This window comes from Cutaneotrichosporon cavernicola, assembly GCF_030864355.1.
Source record: "Cutaneotrichosporon cavernicola HIS019 DNA, chromosome: 4".
NCBI classification, from domain to species: domain Eukaryota; kingdom Fungi; phylum Basidiomycota; class Tremellomycetes; order Trichosporonales; family Trichosporonaceae; genus Cutaneotrichosporon; species Cutaneotrichosporon cavernicola.
This window is the reverse complement of record NC_083396.1, coordinates 2,058,140-2,072,994: the sequence shown is the minus strand read 5'-3', so window position 1 is coordinate 2,072,994 and position 14,855 is coordinate 2,058,140. Positions and strand designations below refer to the sequence as shown.

The 14,855-nt window shown below is 59.7% G+C and overlaps 7 protein-coding genes across 7 annotated transcripts; 2 read left to right on the top strand and 5 right to left on the bottom strand.

Moving 5' to 3' along the window:
* Positions 1-160: 160 nt before the first annotated feature.
* On the bottom strand, positions 161-938 carry CcaverHIS019_0408020 (uncharacterized protein; the record flags this gene model as incomplete). The annotated part of the gene is made up of 2 exons (XM_060600676.1): positions 161-520; positions 711-938. The coding sequence occupies 2 exons, from the start codon at positions 936-938 to the stop codon at positions 161-163; spliced, it is 588 nt and encodes a 195-aa protein (XP_060457247.1).
* A 953-nt stretch (positions 939-1,891) lies between these two features.
* ssr3 (uncharacterized protein) lies at positions 1,892-3,272 on the top strand (the record flags this gene model as incomplete). Its single annotated transcript, XM_060600675.1, has 3 exons — positions 1,892-2,308; positions 2,341-3,032; positions 3,074-3,272. The coding sequence occupies 3 exons, from the start codon at positions 1,892-1,894 to the stop codon at positions 3,270-3,272; spliced, it is 1,308 nt and encodes a 435-aa protein (XP_060457246.1).
* Positions 3,273-3,335: 63 nt separating this feature from the next.
* Positions 3,336-4,561, bottom strand: asa1 (uncharacterized protein; the record flags this gene model as incomplete). The annotated part of the gene is made up of 6 exons (XM_060600674.1): positions 3,336-3,585; positions 3,639-3,751; positions 3,801-3,886; positions 3,920-4,205; positions 4,245-4,422; positions 4,554-4,561. The coding sequence occupies 6 exons, from the start codon at positions 4,559-4,561 to the stop codon at positions 3,336-3,338; spliced, it is 921 nt and encodes a 306-aa protein (XP_060457245.1).
* A 364-nt stretch (positions 4,562-4,925) lies between these two features.
* On the top strand, positions 4,926-5,894 carry CcaverHIS019_0407990 (uncharacterized protein; the record flags this gene model as incomplete). Its single annotated transcript, XM_060600673.1, has 1 exon — positions 4,926-5,894. One exon carries the CDS (start codon positions 4,926-4,928, stop codon positions 5,892-5,894), a length of 969 nt encoding a protein of 322 aa, XP_060457244.1.
* A 48-nt stretch (positions 5,895-5,942) lies between these two features.
* CcaverHIS019_0407980 (uncharacterized protein) lies at positions 5,943-7,151 on the bottom strand (the record flags this gene model as incomplete). Its single annotated transcript, XM_060600672.1, has 1 exon — positions 5,943-7,151. The coding sequence occupies one exon, from the start codon at positions 7,149-7,151 to the stop codon at positions 5,943-5,945; it is 1,209 nt and encodes a 402-aa protein (XP_060457243.1).
* Positions 7,152-8,268: 1,117 nt separating this feature from the next.
* Positions 8,269-10,059, bottom strand: MDR1 (uncharacterized protein; the record flags this gene model as incomplete). The annotated part of the gene is made up of 1 exon (XM_060600671.1): positions 8,269-10,059. The coding sequence occupies one exon, from the start codon at positions 10,057-10,059 to the stop codon at positions 8,269-8,271; it is 1,791 nt and encodes a 596-aa protein (XP_060457242.1).
* A 1,776-nt stretch (positions 10,060-11,835) lies between these two features.
* CcaverHIS019_0407960 (uncharacterized protein) lies at positions 11,836-13,925 on the bottom strand (the record flags this gene model as incomplete). The annotated part of the gene is made up of 2 exons (XM_060600670.1): positions 11,836-13,830; positions 13,875-13,925. 2 exons carry the CDS (start codon positions 13,923-13,925, stop codon positions 11,836-11,838), a joined length of 2,046 nt encoding a protein of 681 aa, XP_060457241.1.
* Between the last annotated feature and the right edge of the window lie 930 nt (positions 13,926-14,855).

The following is a 14,855-nucleotide window of genomic DNA, read 5'->3' as shown; positions in this document are numbered from 1 at the left end:
CCGAGGAAGGTGAGTGCAGCCCCTACAGAGAACCAGTTGCAGCCATCACTACAGTCAACCGTATACCCCAACCCCACCTTCCCTCGCCACCCTGCCATACAGTGAGTACTCCTCTTTAAGTCACTGCCCACTCCTATGCCACCTACGTAAATGCATACACCTAGTTCCTCGAGCCCCTGAAGCGGTTAAAGTCGCGCTCTCCCAGTCCGCCAGGTGCTGGGCGGTTGGCCCAGTGAGGGATGACACCCATCGCACGCGCACGGCGCACCATCTTGCCGACCATCTTCTGCGAGCGCCAGGTGAGGCCGGTCTCATTGCGGCCCTTGATACGGCCGAACGAGTCGATGAACGCCATGCTCATGAGGGGGTTGACGGAGTGGTCGAGCGCGTTGGACTTGCGGATGAAGAAGGGGTCAATCTGCTTGGCGACGCGCTTCGACGGGCCGAGGAGAGGAGCCTTGGGGCGCGGCTTCTGCGTCGGGTAGAGGTCGGACTCCTTGAAGACATGAGGCTCGGCAAACTGGCATTAGCAACTGGAAAGATCAACGAAGCTGAAGCATGAACATCGGCCCCAGGCACTGGCGGTGGTGCGCAAATGGAGGCCATGACCAGCGGGCCGAAGAGATGACTCTTGGGTTTGGCTCAGCCGGTGTTGACCACTTCGTGGGCTCCTTTCGCGACCTCCTTCTCTCCCTAAGAGATGAACTCACCTCGTTAGGACGGAACTGCCTACGGCCGTCCTCGCTCGCGCTGTGCCGCAACCCAACCGAGCCGATCATGCCGCGCGCAGCCGTGTTGGCCTGCGACTGACCGGCGTTCCGGCCGTTCGAGTCGGCGGTGAGACGGGCGAGGAAGTCGGAGGTAATCTCGGCAGCTGACTGGCGCGCGAGAGGAGTCGTGTGGAGGGCGCGCACGCTGCGCAGTTGCCTGAAAGCCATGGTGGTGGTCAATGGAGGATAGATAGTGAGCTCAAGGAGATCGAGACCGTTAGACGGCGGCGCTCGGGTTGGGATTTTCGGAACGGGAGTAATTTGGTTTCGTGTGCCGATCGCGTGGGTGCGAGGTGAACTTGTTGGGTTCCACTTGCTCGCACCCTCCCAAAGCTCTACAGCTCTTAAACGACATGCACTAGTCTATGGGGTCGGGCGGTCGCGGGACTCATCAACAAAGTCACGTACACGGTAAGCTTACAACGTGTTGTCATAAACAAATGCATGGATAGATAGGAGACACAGAGGACGCCGAGACGCAACGCAGCTTGGAGCAGCAAGTTGCCGGGCCGCAGAGCTTGAGGTTCACCAGCTAACCGCGACACACAAAAATGTACCTACGTGAGTAAAGGACATCGCTCCAGCAGCAAGAGCGCGACCGATCAACGAAGGACGCTCCCTTTCGCCTTGGGAGGGGCGCTGAGGGCCATGCTCTTCCTCTGAAAGCCCGTCCCAGTCCAGCACACAGAAGGGAACGGTCAACAGAGATATTCTCTGTGTCTCTCGAGGTTTCCACACCGAGCAGAATGAAGGGCGAAGCGCAGGCGGGGGAACAAAGGAGAGAGGTGCGGAAGGAGACGGAATGTGATTTGGCGGCAGTCTGCGAGCTGTCAGTGTACCAGCTTTCCAGTCGGCTTGCTGGCATCGAATGAGCCGAGCGCGTTTGAGTCGCTGGTGCCGAGTTTCAGAGACAGAGGATCAAAGAATGAGATGACAGACGAGGTAAGGAGCTATGATAACAGTGCGCGATTCCATATCGTCCACCATAGCAAATTGCTTCCGCTAATAGCGGGAGCATTTCTCCCACTCAAGCCGTGTGTTGGTTGTTGTCGTGGGATCGCCATGTTGCAATCGAATTCCATCCATATACCTAGCGCCATCCGTTTTCTGGATACTCTGTCATGTCGCTCCCCCAAACTGCGGGCATCAAGCGCCCCGCCGAGATGGACACCGAGGCTACGCGCCGCATGATCGCCAATCCAGCCATGGCGGCGGCCGCGCGGATGGCTGCGGGACAGGAACGCAAGCCGCGCGCACCCCTCCCTCCGCCGCACGTACTTGAAGCACTAGTACCCGACAGCCCAGCGTTCACCGAGCTGGTGCGCATGGAGGCTAAACTGGACTGGACGTTGCTGCGGAAGAAGGCGGAGATCAACGACGCGCTGGGCCGGAGCTCGCGGATAAAGCGCGCTCTGCGCGTCTTCGTGAGCAACACCGCACACGACCAGGCGTGGCAGGAGGGAGGGAAGGAGGTGGACACCGACTCGGGGGCGGGCGTTGCCGGATGGGTGCTTCGGATAGAGGGGCGGATGCTGGATGTAAGTCCTACGACGGAGAACGCTAACGATAGACGGGCAACAACCGCCTGGATAAGACGAAGCGCAAGCTGTCAACGTTCCTGCGCTCGCTTGTCGTCGAGTTCGATCACCGCGAGTCGCCTACATTCCCGGAAGGAAACGTGGTCGAGTGGCACCCCCGCGCGGACCAGGCGCCGCTCGACGCGTTCGAGGTCCTCCGCCGCGGAGACACCAACGTCAAGTGCCGCATTGTGATGCACATCGCCCACTCACCCGAGCGGTACAAGGTGCTCGCCCCGCTTTCGGAGCTGATTAGCGTGCGCGAGGGATCGCGGGCTGAGATCATGGCCGCCGTGTGGCAGTTCATCAAGGCGGCCGGCGCGCAGGACAAGGAGGACTCGACGATGGTGCGCCCCGTTGGCGGGCTCGAGAAGGTGTTCCCACACGGCTCGGAGGGCGTGCAGTTCCACCAGATCCCCGAGCTCGTGACGCGCTGCCTCGCCCACCCGGATCCAGTTGTGATCCCATACACAATCCGCGTGGACAAGGAGGCCAACGTGAGCCCACAGTGCTTCGACATCCCCATCGAGATCGAGGACCCGCTCAAGAGTCGCATGGCTCAGATTGTGCAACAGTTCGAGGGACCGACGGGGAGCGAGATTGTCGCACTTGAGAACAAGGTGGGCGAGCTCGCGTACTTTGCTCGCGATCTCAAGCAAAAGCGCGACTTCCTCGAGTCGTTTGCGTAAGTCCAACTCTCGTAGGCTCGAATCCGCTGACACTCAGTGCCTCTCCACATGCGTTCATCCACAACTGGCTTGCCGCGCAGGCACGCGACCTCGACCAGATGCTCGGGTACCAGATCGGCGCGCCAGGTGCCAACGGCGCGAGCGTGCGCGAGGAGGACCTGCGCCGCAGCGACATGTTTACGTTGCCATGGGTCGACGAGGCCATTACGGTGTACGAGCAGCAGCGGCGTATGTAGTGGGTTGTTGAGTGCATGTGGGTGTAGGCTGCCGGGCTAGATCATGTATTGTGTCTACTACTGCTATCGCGCAATGTCTATGTTCCAGAGCGCGATGCGTCTGTCTTTGGCGCCGCTTGCGAGCCAGTTCGCAGGATCTCCTGCGTCGGCTTCCCCCCCATCTTCGCTGTCCGAGTCGCTGTCGCCGAGAGTTGGAGTGCCGCGGCTTTGTGGCGCAGGCTCAGGGCTACCCCAAGCCAGAGCCTGCACTGACTCGCGGTGGTACGCGAGCGTGCCGAGAGGTTTGAGTGTTGCCGCTGAGAACAAGCGGATTCTGGTGTCAGCGATCCGTCACTTCGATTAGAGTCTCGATTCAGAGGCACTCACTTCCCGTCCCATCCGCCAACAGCGAGGATACGCCCGTCGCCCGACACCGCAAGCGCTGCGTTACCAATCTGCTGCGTGGAATACGCCTTGATCGCTTCCCCGCCAGCAAGGGCCTGACGTCAGCTGAAACAAACACATCCAGCTGAAGCCACACCCACTCACCGCAGCGAGGTCGACGCGCACAACCCGGTGGTCAGCGCTGACCGTGAACGCCCGCGCGAACTCGCGGTCCACCGCCATGGCCATGACTGTACTCAGCTACTAGCCTTCGCCTGCCTCACCAGCCTCGTTATGTGCCTTGCCCTCCCACACCCGCGTCCACAGCCCATCGGCCGCTTTGCGCCCATCCCACTCCTTCGGGCGTGCGAGGAGGGCGGTGAGGGAACACGTCCACAGCTCGACGCGGCCGTCCTCGTATGCTGCGAGGAGGGCTATCCTCTCCTCCTCTCCTGGGAGGACAGCGATATGCAGTGCCATAACCAGACCGGTCCGTCCGTCTTTGGCACGGGGGACGAAGTTGACAGCCGCCCCGATCCTGTCGAGCGACGGCACGGCATAGATGTCGATCTGGCCGGGTTAGTTCAATCATATGCTATGCTAACCCACAAGTTCCGAGTCGCTCAGGTTCGGAAGTGCCATTAGTGCCTCCTCCTTCCCACCGCTAGGGAGGTGAGCGAGGGAGAAGGCGCAAAAGTTGAGCGCGTTGGCGGGCATCTCGCGCTCGAGCTCGGGCTTGCCCTCGGTGAGGGGGGCGTAGAACCGGACAGCGCTATCGCGTCCTTGGCTGCGGTCAGCTTGTTGGGTACGAGCTCACCTAACAACCCCTCCTTTCCATTCTCCTATCCCCAGAACACCACCGTCGTGCGCCATCCAGCTCACCACGACGCGCCTCGAGTGCAGATCCGATACACTCACCACGCCATCCTGGTCGCCTGCCAGGAGGAGCGTGTTCCCGGGCGTGAAATATAGAGTCGAGAGGGGCGCAGCGTGCGCGCGCAGGATGTGGAAGGGTGTTGGTGGGGCTGGCATATTGCCATTTGAAGAGGAAGAAGATGTACGGACAGAGGAAGACCGGAGTGGAGGCCGAGGACGCCGTGAATGTGACGTCGTGCGGAACCAAATAGATGATGATATGAGATAGTTGCCATTGGCAACTAATTTTCCATCCCCTCACTTGGCAAGACTTGTGGCTAAGCAAACCGCCACAAGGAACACATATACTAAACGGCACTTGACCCTTTTCCCCTTCCTTTTTCCCAAGTTCCCAAGTCACCAATCCCCCACGAAATGACAACCAACGGCATCACTCCCAGCGAAGAGGACATCCACGCGCTCCGCGCCTTCAACCGCTTCTACACGCGCCAGGCCGGCGTGCTTGGCCCGTACCTGTCGTCGGACCTATCTCTGACCGACGTGCGTGTACTATACGAGCTCGCCCACCCTGCCGACGGCGCGCCCACGGCCACCGAGATCGCTCGTACCCTCGGTCACGATAACGGATACCTCAGCCGTATCCTCAAGCGGTTCGAGGCGCGCGGATGGCTCCTCCGTACTCCGCATCCCCGCGACGGGCGTCAGAGTCTTCTTTCCCTCACCCAGGCTGGACTGGACGCCTTTGCTCCCCTCGAGGGACGAAGCCACGCGCAGGCGGGCGACATGCTCGCGGCCCTAGGGCCCTCCGAGAGGGATGAGTTGATGGGCGCCCTCTCGACTGTGAGGCGGCTGCTCGACGACTCGGTCGTCAAGGAGGAGGTCAAAGAACTGGAGACCAAGGATGAGGTAACCTTCCGCGGTCTGCAGCCGGGCGATATTGGTTGGGTCGCGATGATCCACGGCGCCCAGTATTTCGCCGAGTACGGGTGGGGCCGCGACTTTGAGATCTTGGCCGCGCAGGTCGTTATTGACTTTGCGCGCGACAAGGATCCGCGCATGCGTTCGTGGATCGCCGAGCGCGGAGGCGAGCGGGTTGGATGCGTGTTCATGATGCGTGGACGCGACGACGAGACGGCAAAGCTGAGGCTACTCTGCCTCACTCCCGGCGCCAGAGGGGCTGGCCTTGGTGCTCGACTGGTCGACGAGGTGCTCGCGCATGCACGCGCGATGGGGTTTAAGCGCCTCGAGTTATGGACGCATTCGTGTCTCACCGCCGCACGGGACATATATGGGCGGCGCGGGTTCGTGCTCACTGAATCCAACCCGTATGTCGCTGAGGGTGGGATCGAGCTGGTCGGTGAGAACTGGGAGGTAGAGTTGTAGAATACATGTGCTATGGAATGCTATGGGATGCTATGTTCGTTGAGAGATCTATGGACTCTTCTTCTTGGCCAACCACTCCTCGCGCTCGGCGCGCTTGACTGCCCTTACCATCTCCTGGCCGTCGCTCCGCTCTGGAAACACAGGCTCCTCCCCGCGCGCCTTACGGGCCTTGTTTCGGCGCCAGACCTCGCGCCGCCTCCGAGCATCCTTGACGCGCTCGATAACCTCGGGGGAATACACGGCTTGTGCACGCTTCACGCCGGCATACATCAAGCGCTGGATGTTCTTGGCATGCGCCTCGAGTGGCTTCGTCCAGCTGGCTCCACTCTTGTCATCCCCATGTGGCAGTCCCAAGGGGTTCGACCACTCGTCCTCCAAGCCGAGGTCGCGCCAGAGACGCACCTCTTGTGAAATGTCGTTGCGCTGGTCAACCATCTCACGGAGGCGCAAGATACGTTGTTCGTGCTTACGTTGGCGACGAGCGTACATGGCGCCAATATGCTGTGGTTGCGGCTTCATCCGCGGGAGAGGGGGTGAGAATTTCGATGGGCGCAGGTAACCGCCCGTCAGGAGGGGGCGGGGCGGCGGTGGTGGTGGGGGGAGGGCCAGGAAGGCGTCGTAGGATGCGCGGAGGACATCCTCCCGCTTCGAGAGGATGGGATCGGCCGAAGAGAGGGAAGAGAGGAGCGATTCCTCGGCGAGGAGGAAGGCGCGTGTGTCCCGCATCGAGGTCCAGCCGCGCGCTGTGCGCCAGCGTGCCCGCAGCGACGAGAGGAGATGGGGGAAGGGCCCGGAGAGCGGCGCAAGAGGTGCAAAGCCGTCGTACGCTTGCGTCGGAGGCATCTTGCGTGCTTTGACATGCTCGGTGCCCTGGAACGCGGCAAAGTAGGACGAGCCGCAGATAACGCGCGATGCGGGGATGGTTGGGTGGGTGTGAGGGAGGGGCGAGGGCGTTGCGTCGAGGGAGGGCGTTGGTTCAGCTGGATCGGAAAAGGATTCTGTGCGCGGCGGCAACGAGCTTGCGCTCGATACTGCGCTTGCCGTTCGCGCAGCACTGAGTGCCGCTGCACCGCCCATCGCCCGCAGCAGCTGGCGGTAGAGACCCCACCGTGTTGGGCGGGTGTGCGCCGGGTCGCGAAAGAACGGGCGCGTATGCTGGGTCACCGGTGTCGGCTTGGGGGTGTACGGCAGCGTCGCGGGGCGTGCGACGTACGCTGGCCCCTTTCGTGTTTTGACCGTGCCGCCGTTGTCCGCCATGAGTGATGAGCGAGTTTGGTGATGGAGGGTGGGTGTTGGTGAGCGTGGTTGACCTCCACCTTGGCTTTGAACTTTTGCAGGCGTGTCATCGGTCCGCCTCCGCTCTGCGTACAACCACCAAACACTGTCGTGCTCGGCGTCAGCACAATCCTTCTCCGCTCCGGGTGCTCAGCTATCTCGCTCACATTCCCACCTCTCGCATCTCGCTGGTCGCAAATTTCATCCATCCACTACTAAAAATACAGAATGTCATTCCGTTGGTTTTTCCACAACCTCACAGGTCGACGACCTAGGCCAGGACATAGAATAACGGAAGCCGCACGCGGCCCCATCGCCTCTGCGACACGTCGACGCTTTCGCGGAGCGTCGCAGGTGATAGCGGGAGGGGTAACGCGCACGGTCGGTCTGGGGGAAGCCGTGTCCCGTCGACAGGCGCGCGCTTATGGCGAGGCTAGCGCGTCCAGTCAGTCGAATGCCCGCCGTCCTCACCGTAGTAAGGGTTGGGCGGGACCGGGCCCGTAGAGAGCAACATTGCGATGAGCGTTGTTTATAAGGAGCCTGCCAGGGGGCGAGCGGTCGGGGTTAGCCGGGGGATGGGGTGTGGCGCAGAAATTTTGGTGAGAGGTCTGGCGTTCGACTCGGGTGGTGGGGATTTGTTTTGGCGAAATGACCTCACAACGGAATCAAATGTTTGTACTGCACATTCGCCGCTTTTGCACCATTGCGCTCTTCGGCCATCTGCCCAGATATGCAGATGCAGAGAGCGCAGGACTACATCCATGTATAACACGTTTCCTCTACATGAGAGACTCGAGCCTCCGTGGTGAATCACACACTGGCCCCAGCTTTTCAGCGCTGGAACCTGGCGCAGTGCCGGGTCGACTTGAGGCGACATACACAAATACACAACAGGTTCAGAAGCTGAACTAACGCCACAGCGCCATTACGATCATTGGAAACTGCCTCTAGCCATAGGAAACCACCACCCTACTACGTGACTCTCACCCAGGTGAAAACAAACAGATTGCGTTGGTGAGATGCAGATGCAATGGATACAGTATGGGTTATTTACCGCGCCCTGGGACGCGTCTCTACGTCTACTCGTACTCGTCCTTCGTCACTCGGCACGTGCCTCAGCGTCTGGACGCTCAGCGACCCACAGCGGGTCCTTGCTCGTGCCAATATGCGTTGCCATTGGGGAGCGAGCGCGCAGTGCCGGGCCGTACCAATACAGGAGGAATGGGATGGGAACGAACGCAGCCGATGCGAAACCAAGCACAGAGTTGCCCCACGCGATGCCGAGGTTGTTGAACAGCGGGTAAGCGACAATAGGCATAGCCGCACCCATCATGGAGCGCACAAAGTCGTTACTGGCCAGAGCGCTGGCTGCGTATTTGGGATACGCGACACAGAGGTAGTTGAGGTAGGGCATGAATGACCAGCAGTCTGCCAGGCCGAACAGACCCGCCGCCAGCATTGGCGAAACCCAGTGTGTCCTGTTTGCTGTCCATGCGAACCAGAAGAGGCAGATGGGGTAACACCACGCCCCATATAGTGAGAGGGGGAGGTATGCTTCGGGGACGAGGCGGCCTTTGGCGGCCACATACTGTGGTTCCCAGACGTAGATTGACCAGATGCAGTATACCGCATAAGACAACATACCGCCGACAGTCAGGGCTAGGAGAGGGAGACCGGCCATACCGAGACTCCAACCGTAGCCCATGTGGAAGACGAGCGGGTAACTCTCAAAGTACGAGTAGAGAATGGCGTAGGTGAGCCCAACGTATAGGTTGATGGCGAGGACAATTGGTTCGCGCACCGTCATCTCGAGGGGGCGGGCGAGCGCTTCGTACATGACGCCCGAGAACGTCTTTTCGGCGTCGAGAATCTCGCTCTCGCATAGTAGGTTGTCGCTCTGCGTGAGGGTGCGTAACCGAGCGGCACGCTTGTAGAGAATCGTGTCGGCATTGGTCTCAGGAAGTCCAAAGAAGAGGAGGAGGAAGCCGAGTCCACCGATCATGAGCATCTCCCAGAAAGCCCATTCCCAGCCCCACCTCTCAATTGCAAAGCCCGAGAGCATTGGCGCGATGGCAGGCGCAACCCCCACCGCGACACCGTAAAGGCCAAGGGCGTACCCTGCCTTCTGAGGCGAGAAAATGTCGGTGAGAGACGCGCCGCCTGTAGCGAGGGGAGGCGAACCCATAAAGCCGGCGAGGAAGCGGAGGACGCATAGCCCGGCAAAGGAGGGAGTGAGTGCGCTGGGTACCTGTAAAATGCAGAAGAGGAACATGGACACCACGTAGGGTGGGTTGCGGCCGATCGAGGCAATCTCGGAAAGCGGAGCAAGGAAGAGTGGGCCGACAGCGTATCCGGCCACGAAGAGGGTGAGAAGCAGCGCGGCGACGATGGTCGATACATTAAAGTGGTTTGCCACGTCTTCGAATGCGAATGCGACAATCGACGAGCCGGCGTAGATCGCGAACGTGTAGTACATGATGACGAAGCCAGCCCAGGCCTTCTTCCCCCGGCTCCAATTCTGGGGGTTGGACGGGTCGTCTGGCCCATACCACGTGACGAGGACGGTACCGTCGGGTGCGAGATCGATAGCGTGTGCGGTACGCTCAGCAAAGGGATCATACATCCCCTTGGGGACGGGAGTTGCTTCGAACGCGCGTAACGCGTACTCTGCGGTGGTCGAGGCATCTGAGTCGGACTCCTTGGGTTTCGGGGTGTCGGTTGTCGACGAGACCAAGGTGCGGTCGGATTCGTCGAAAACGCCGAGAGCTCCCCGGGGGCGATACACCTCGGGAACCGTAAAGGTTGGTTCTTCCTCTGGGTAGGGGAAGGCGCTTGGTGCGACGAGGCGCACGAGTGTGCCGAAGGGCGTCTCTCTGAGGAGGTCCTTCATGGTGAGGACAGCAGGTACTTGTGTGTGCGTGTGTGTGTGCGTGTGTGTGTGCGTGCATGGGGCGTGAGCCTCCCGCTTTTTGTTGGCATCCTCGCGGTCCAAATCCCTCAGAGTTGTGATGGCAAATCTTACGTCTTGACGGAGACGCGGGCGGACAACGAGTCAGCACACCACAACAGTGGACGGAGATGACGCCGTGTCCGCCTTGACTGCGGTTTGATTAGAGATCAGCCTGAAAAATGTCTGCGTAGGTCATGGAGACGGAGGTGGATGTCCGCCTTATCTGCGGAGATGGTTTCCGTGAGTGCGAGGAAAAACTGGGTTCTGCCGATTCGCAGTGACTTGCCAGGGTCCTTTGGTGCACTTGCGAGCGTAGAAGAAACGAGACCGGAGCGAAATTGGCCGACGAGGGAGTCGAGCTGAGTTCAAGTTCGGATCAACCGAGTTTCCGTGGATGAGAACCGAGGCTCAGACGAATGATGGACTGGGAGGGCTCGGGACAACCGATCTTCGACTTGCCAGGCCATAAGCTTTCTATCAGATGATTCAATAAATTGAATGGCAGCTGCAAGTCCATTACAGTAATTGCGCATGTACGGTAGGGCTAGCCCGCCTTGGCCATGTCTCGGAACGTTCTCGGCACGCTCGGCATGCTCTCGACATACTCACATGGCTTAGGCACTGCCGGAAACGGAGCTTACGGGCCCCCCGGTTTTCTGTGCCTCCGCTCTCGTTCCTCTCGTGGTGTATAGGTCACGGGATTGTTCTACGTACGTCGGGCATGTGTGGCGTGGCATGTGTGGCGTGGCAAGTGGCAGCTGACCTTGTCGGCTGGTTACTTCCGGACGCAGGACAGGGAGAGAGGCCGAAAACCGAGGTGCATTGTCAGGCTGGGATATTAGGGAGTCTGTGGAATGTCTGATTCGAGTTCTCGTACCATTGACTTGTGGTTGCGTGCTTGACAAGCGGTAGGGAAGAGGGGGATGCGGATCCAAAACCTCAATGTCCACGTATCTCGTGTGATGTTGTAAGTTTCAGATTCCGTCGTCAAGTAAAGACAACAGAATCCAGTGCTTTTACTCAGATCAGCGTTCCCACAGGGTCACCGTTCCTAGTTCCCGCAATCACTCGCAATGGGGCCTTGGCACGACTCTCACTCCCACTCTCACTCCACTCTCACTCTCACTCTCACTCTCACTCTCACTCCACTCTCATTCTCACTCCACTCTCACTCCTCTCTCACTCTCACGCTAGTGACCGTAATCTCACGCTAGTGGCCGTAATCTCACGCTAGTGGCCGTAACACTTTGTTAGCGTTCCCGTTCCTGTGCATTGTGCAGTGAAGCCCATTGAGCTCCAGTGCCAGTGTCAGTCACAAGCCACTCGAGCTCCTCTAGCTCATCGCTCACTCCGCAGCACAGTACAAACAGTACATGTCACTGTGCAATGCTACGGATAAACCGATGTTACACGCCCGACCGTTTTGAGTCGACCTAGCCAGGGCTGCGGACATGAATACCAATGACAATGGGTAGGTGGTGATGCGATATGCAAGATATGCGTGAGACACTCGATGGACGACCGCTGGCTGCTTGAATGCGGTAGGGAATGGTGTAGAGTGTGGTTGCGGTGCAGACATGTGTCGTTTTAATTTTACTTCTTCCTGTTTCTTCTTCTTCTTCCGTGTGAGTGAATGTAGTACAACGCGGCTTGGGAACGAGTAGAGATCAAGAGTCGGGGATCGAGTATCGAGATGAAATTGTACACGTTGGGAGGCTAATCGGCGCCAACGAAGGCCGCGATGAGGGCGGAGCGACTGCGCGAGGGCCGGCGGCCGCGAGCGGGACTCCAGCTGCGGTCGCGACTCTCGTTGACGCGGTCGCGACGGCGGCCACGGTGATGCTCCTGGTCAGGCTGGGGCGGGGTAGGTACACGACCGCGAGTCCGGCCACGGCCACGGCCACGGCGATCATCGTCACCGTCGTCCTCGTACGACTGCGGACGGCCCGAGGTGCGATCAGGCCCAGGCGACGGCGATCGCGAGTCGTCGCGACGCGGAGAGCGAGGGCGAGCCGCAGCACCGCGCTTCAGAAGGTCAAGTTCCTCGCGCTCACGCTTGCGCTCTTCACGAAAGTTTGCTGCCTTGCGCGTGAGATCAATGTCCATCGGAACGCTGCGAACGAGGTCACGCTCGTGCAGCGTGTCATCCATGGCGTCGTCGAGGTTGGCATGGAGGCTGGTCGTGGGCATGGGTGAGGCTAGGCGACTTGGCTCGGGTGTGGGGCAAGTAGCCGTAACAGTCCGCTCGATCTCGGTGCTAGCAGCCGTGTTGACCACATCACCCTGAGAGTTGGTGAACGACGGTACAAGAGACGTCACCGGCATCGCAAACGGTGCGAGAGACCGGAGATAATTCGATAGACTCGTGAATGCAGTGCCAGGGTTGATGGGAAGCATTGACGAGCGGCGGCGTTGCGACAACGCCGGGGCGGTGGGCCGCTTGGGAACGACGTGAGCGAGCTGGGATTGAAGAGTGCGAGGGCTGAAAGACGTGCGGCGGTCGACAGAGGACGAGACAACTGAAAAGTCGTCCGTGACAGTCTCCATGGCGTCACCAATGTCGGTCGAGGTTGAGGGGTCGATGGCCTCGGAGAGCGACATTGTCGACAGCGCAGGAGTGTCACCCTCGGGGTTGCGGTCCTCTGCGCGCGTCGCCACGACGACGTCCACGATGGACACCTCGGCGGGAGCAGGAACTGCTAGCCCAAGAGAAGACGACGTAGGGGTCTGGTCGGCGGCAGGAATCGCTGCAATGGAGACGCGACGAAGAACGTTGACCACAGGAGTGAACGTCATGTGGAGCGCGCCAAGAGCCCCTACAGATCCCTTAGGCGTAGACCCGTGAGAAGGCTCGTCAAGTGACTCGGTGCTTGGGGGCGGGAGGTTGGCGAGCGTCAGCGCACGACGAGAGCGACAACGATTGCGGTGCGCCTGAGAGCGAGGCTCATTGCCGTCCGAGTTGGGGCTCGTTTCTGCGTCCCCGACGCCACGCGCCCAGCTCATGATGTCTTCTCGACTCCGAGACGACGACCCCATACGGCCGATGGGAATGCGCGGGTTGATGGGGGCCCGGTTCTGTACAGGCGCCGAAGCCGCCGGTGACTGCACACGCATAGGTGAAGGTTGCCAAGGTGATGGCATTAGCGTCTGGGCGTGATGGGCCCCGAACGGCATGAAACCGTTGCGGCGACCGACAGTGGGGACATCGTTGTCGATGGACCCGTCAGAAGTCGAATCAAACGTCGACTCAAAGTTGGGCGTGTTGGCGCCAGTGGATAGTGCCAGCTTAGCCATGTCGCTCGAGAGGTTGAGGAGCTTCTTGAACGATTTGGGTGTGCCATTGACGGCCTTGGCCTGGCGGACAAAGGGAAGCGTAGGATGCTCGTTCTCATCTGACGCGGGGAACGAGAAGGCACGGCGGTCACGCTGCTGGTGGTGACGATCGGGGGAAGACGCCCGAGCCTCGTTCGAGAGCACCTTACCGGGGCCTGCTGGCGTACTGATATCTGGGCGTTGAGAGTCGCCGCGGCTGCGACGGCTGTTCGGCCTGTGATCTGATGAGTTGCGCGAAATGTTGGCCGATGTAGGTGGAAGAGCCAGGAACTTGGCAGGAAGTGGTGACGTGATGGTCTGCTTCTCATTTGGTTGAGATTTCGGCGAGTGGTCGTGCTGGCGGCACTGTTCCGAGCAGTACGGGCTACGGGTATCATACTGGCGTCAGAAATGTGGGCGGAACAGAGGGCCGGGACACTCACAGTGCGCTTGGAGCAGGTGAGACACCAGCCCAGGTCCATGTCCATCTCCATGTTGGGCGGTTGTTGATGAAGTGTGCGGTTGGGAAAGATGGGTTATGTCGCGTTGAGGTGAAGCATCAACTTTTGAGACGAGTTGGAACGAGTTGCGGATAGACCAAAGGATGATAGAGGACTGGGCTGGCTTGCAGTCTTTTGTTTGGGGAGAGAAGGATGCGGAAGCAAGTCACAGCGATCTGTAGTACGAGACCGGGGTTGTTGGAGCGACGATGGGGTGAAGACGATGAGTATACGATATGTGTGTGTGTGTGTGTGTATGTGTATGTGTGTGTTTAGGGTGGGTATGTGTGATGGTCGACCGTCGGCAATTGGGTGATACGGCGGGGGTGAGGGGAATGGGTAATAGGACAAGAGGTGTGCGAGGGCGTGAGAGAGATCGCAAATGCGCGTGAGAAGGGACAGGGCGAGGAGGGGCGACGTCGCACGAGGCGAGTATGCGAGTGGGTTGCAAGTGACGGGGTTGCGAGTTGAGAGGGTGCGTGGCGAGGGCGTGGTCAGCGATCAATCGCCAAGAGGAAGGACAATGATGTGTGGAGTACAAGTAGATTTCTTAGAGAGAAGAGGAAGATGAGAATGCTCGCCCGGTAGTCAAGGTATGAGAGGACAGAGACTATCGAGTGCGAGTGCGAGGGCGAGTGCGAGGGCGAGGCCAGAGTGGCCAGAGCCAACACTGAATTTGAGAGTGTAATGAATGATGTACAAAAAGAGGATGATGGTGCAATGGTGACAGAAGACGAGGAGAGAGAAGACTGATGTCTACCCTCTGGTCCTGTGCCGCAAACCCCACACCTGCCCGCAAACCCCACATCTCATGGTACCCCAGTCCGCAGCAATCTAGTCTTCGGACCGAACAGTCTCAAAGAGTGCTCTACAGGGAGGATTGAGGATTGGGCATGCGGGGTATGGTGAGGGAGAGAGAGAGGG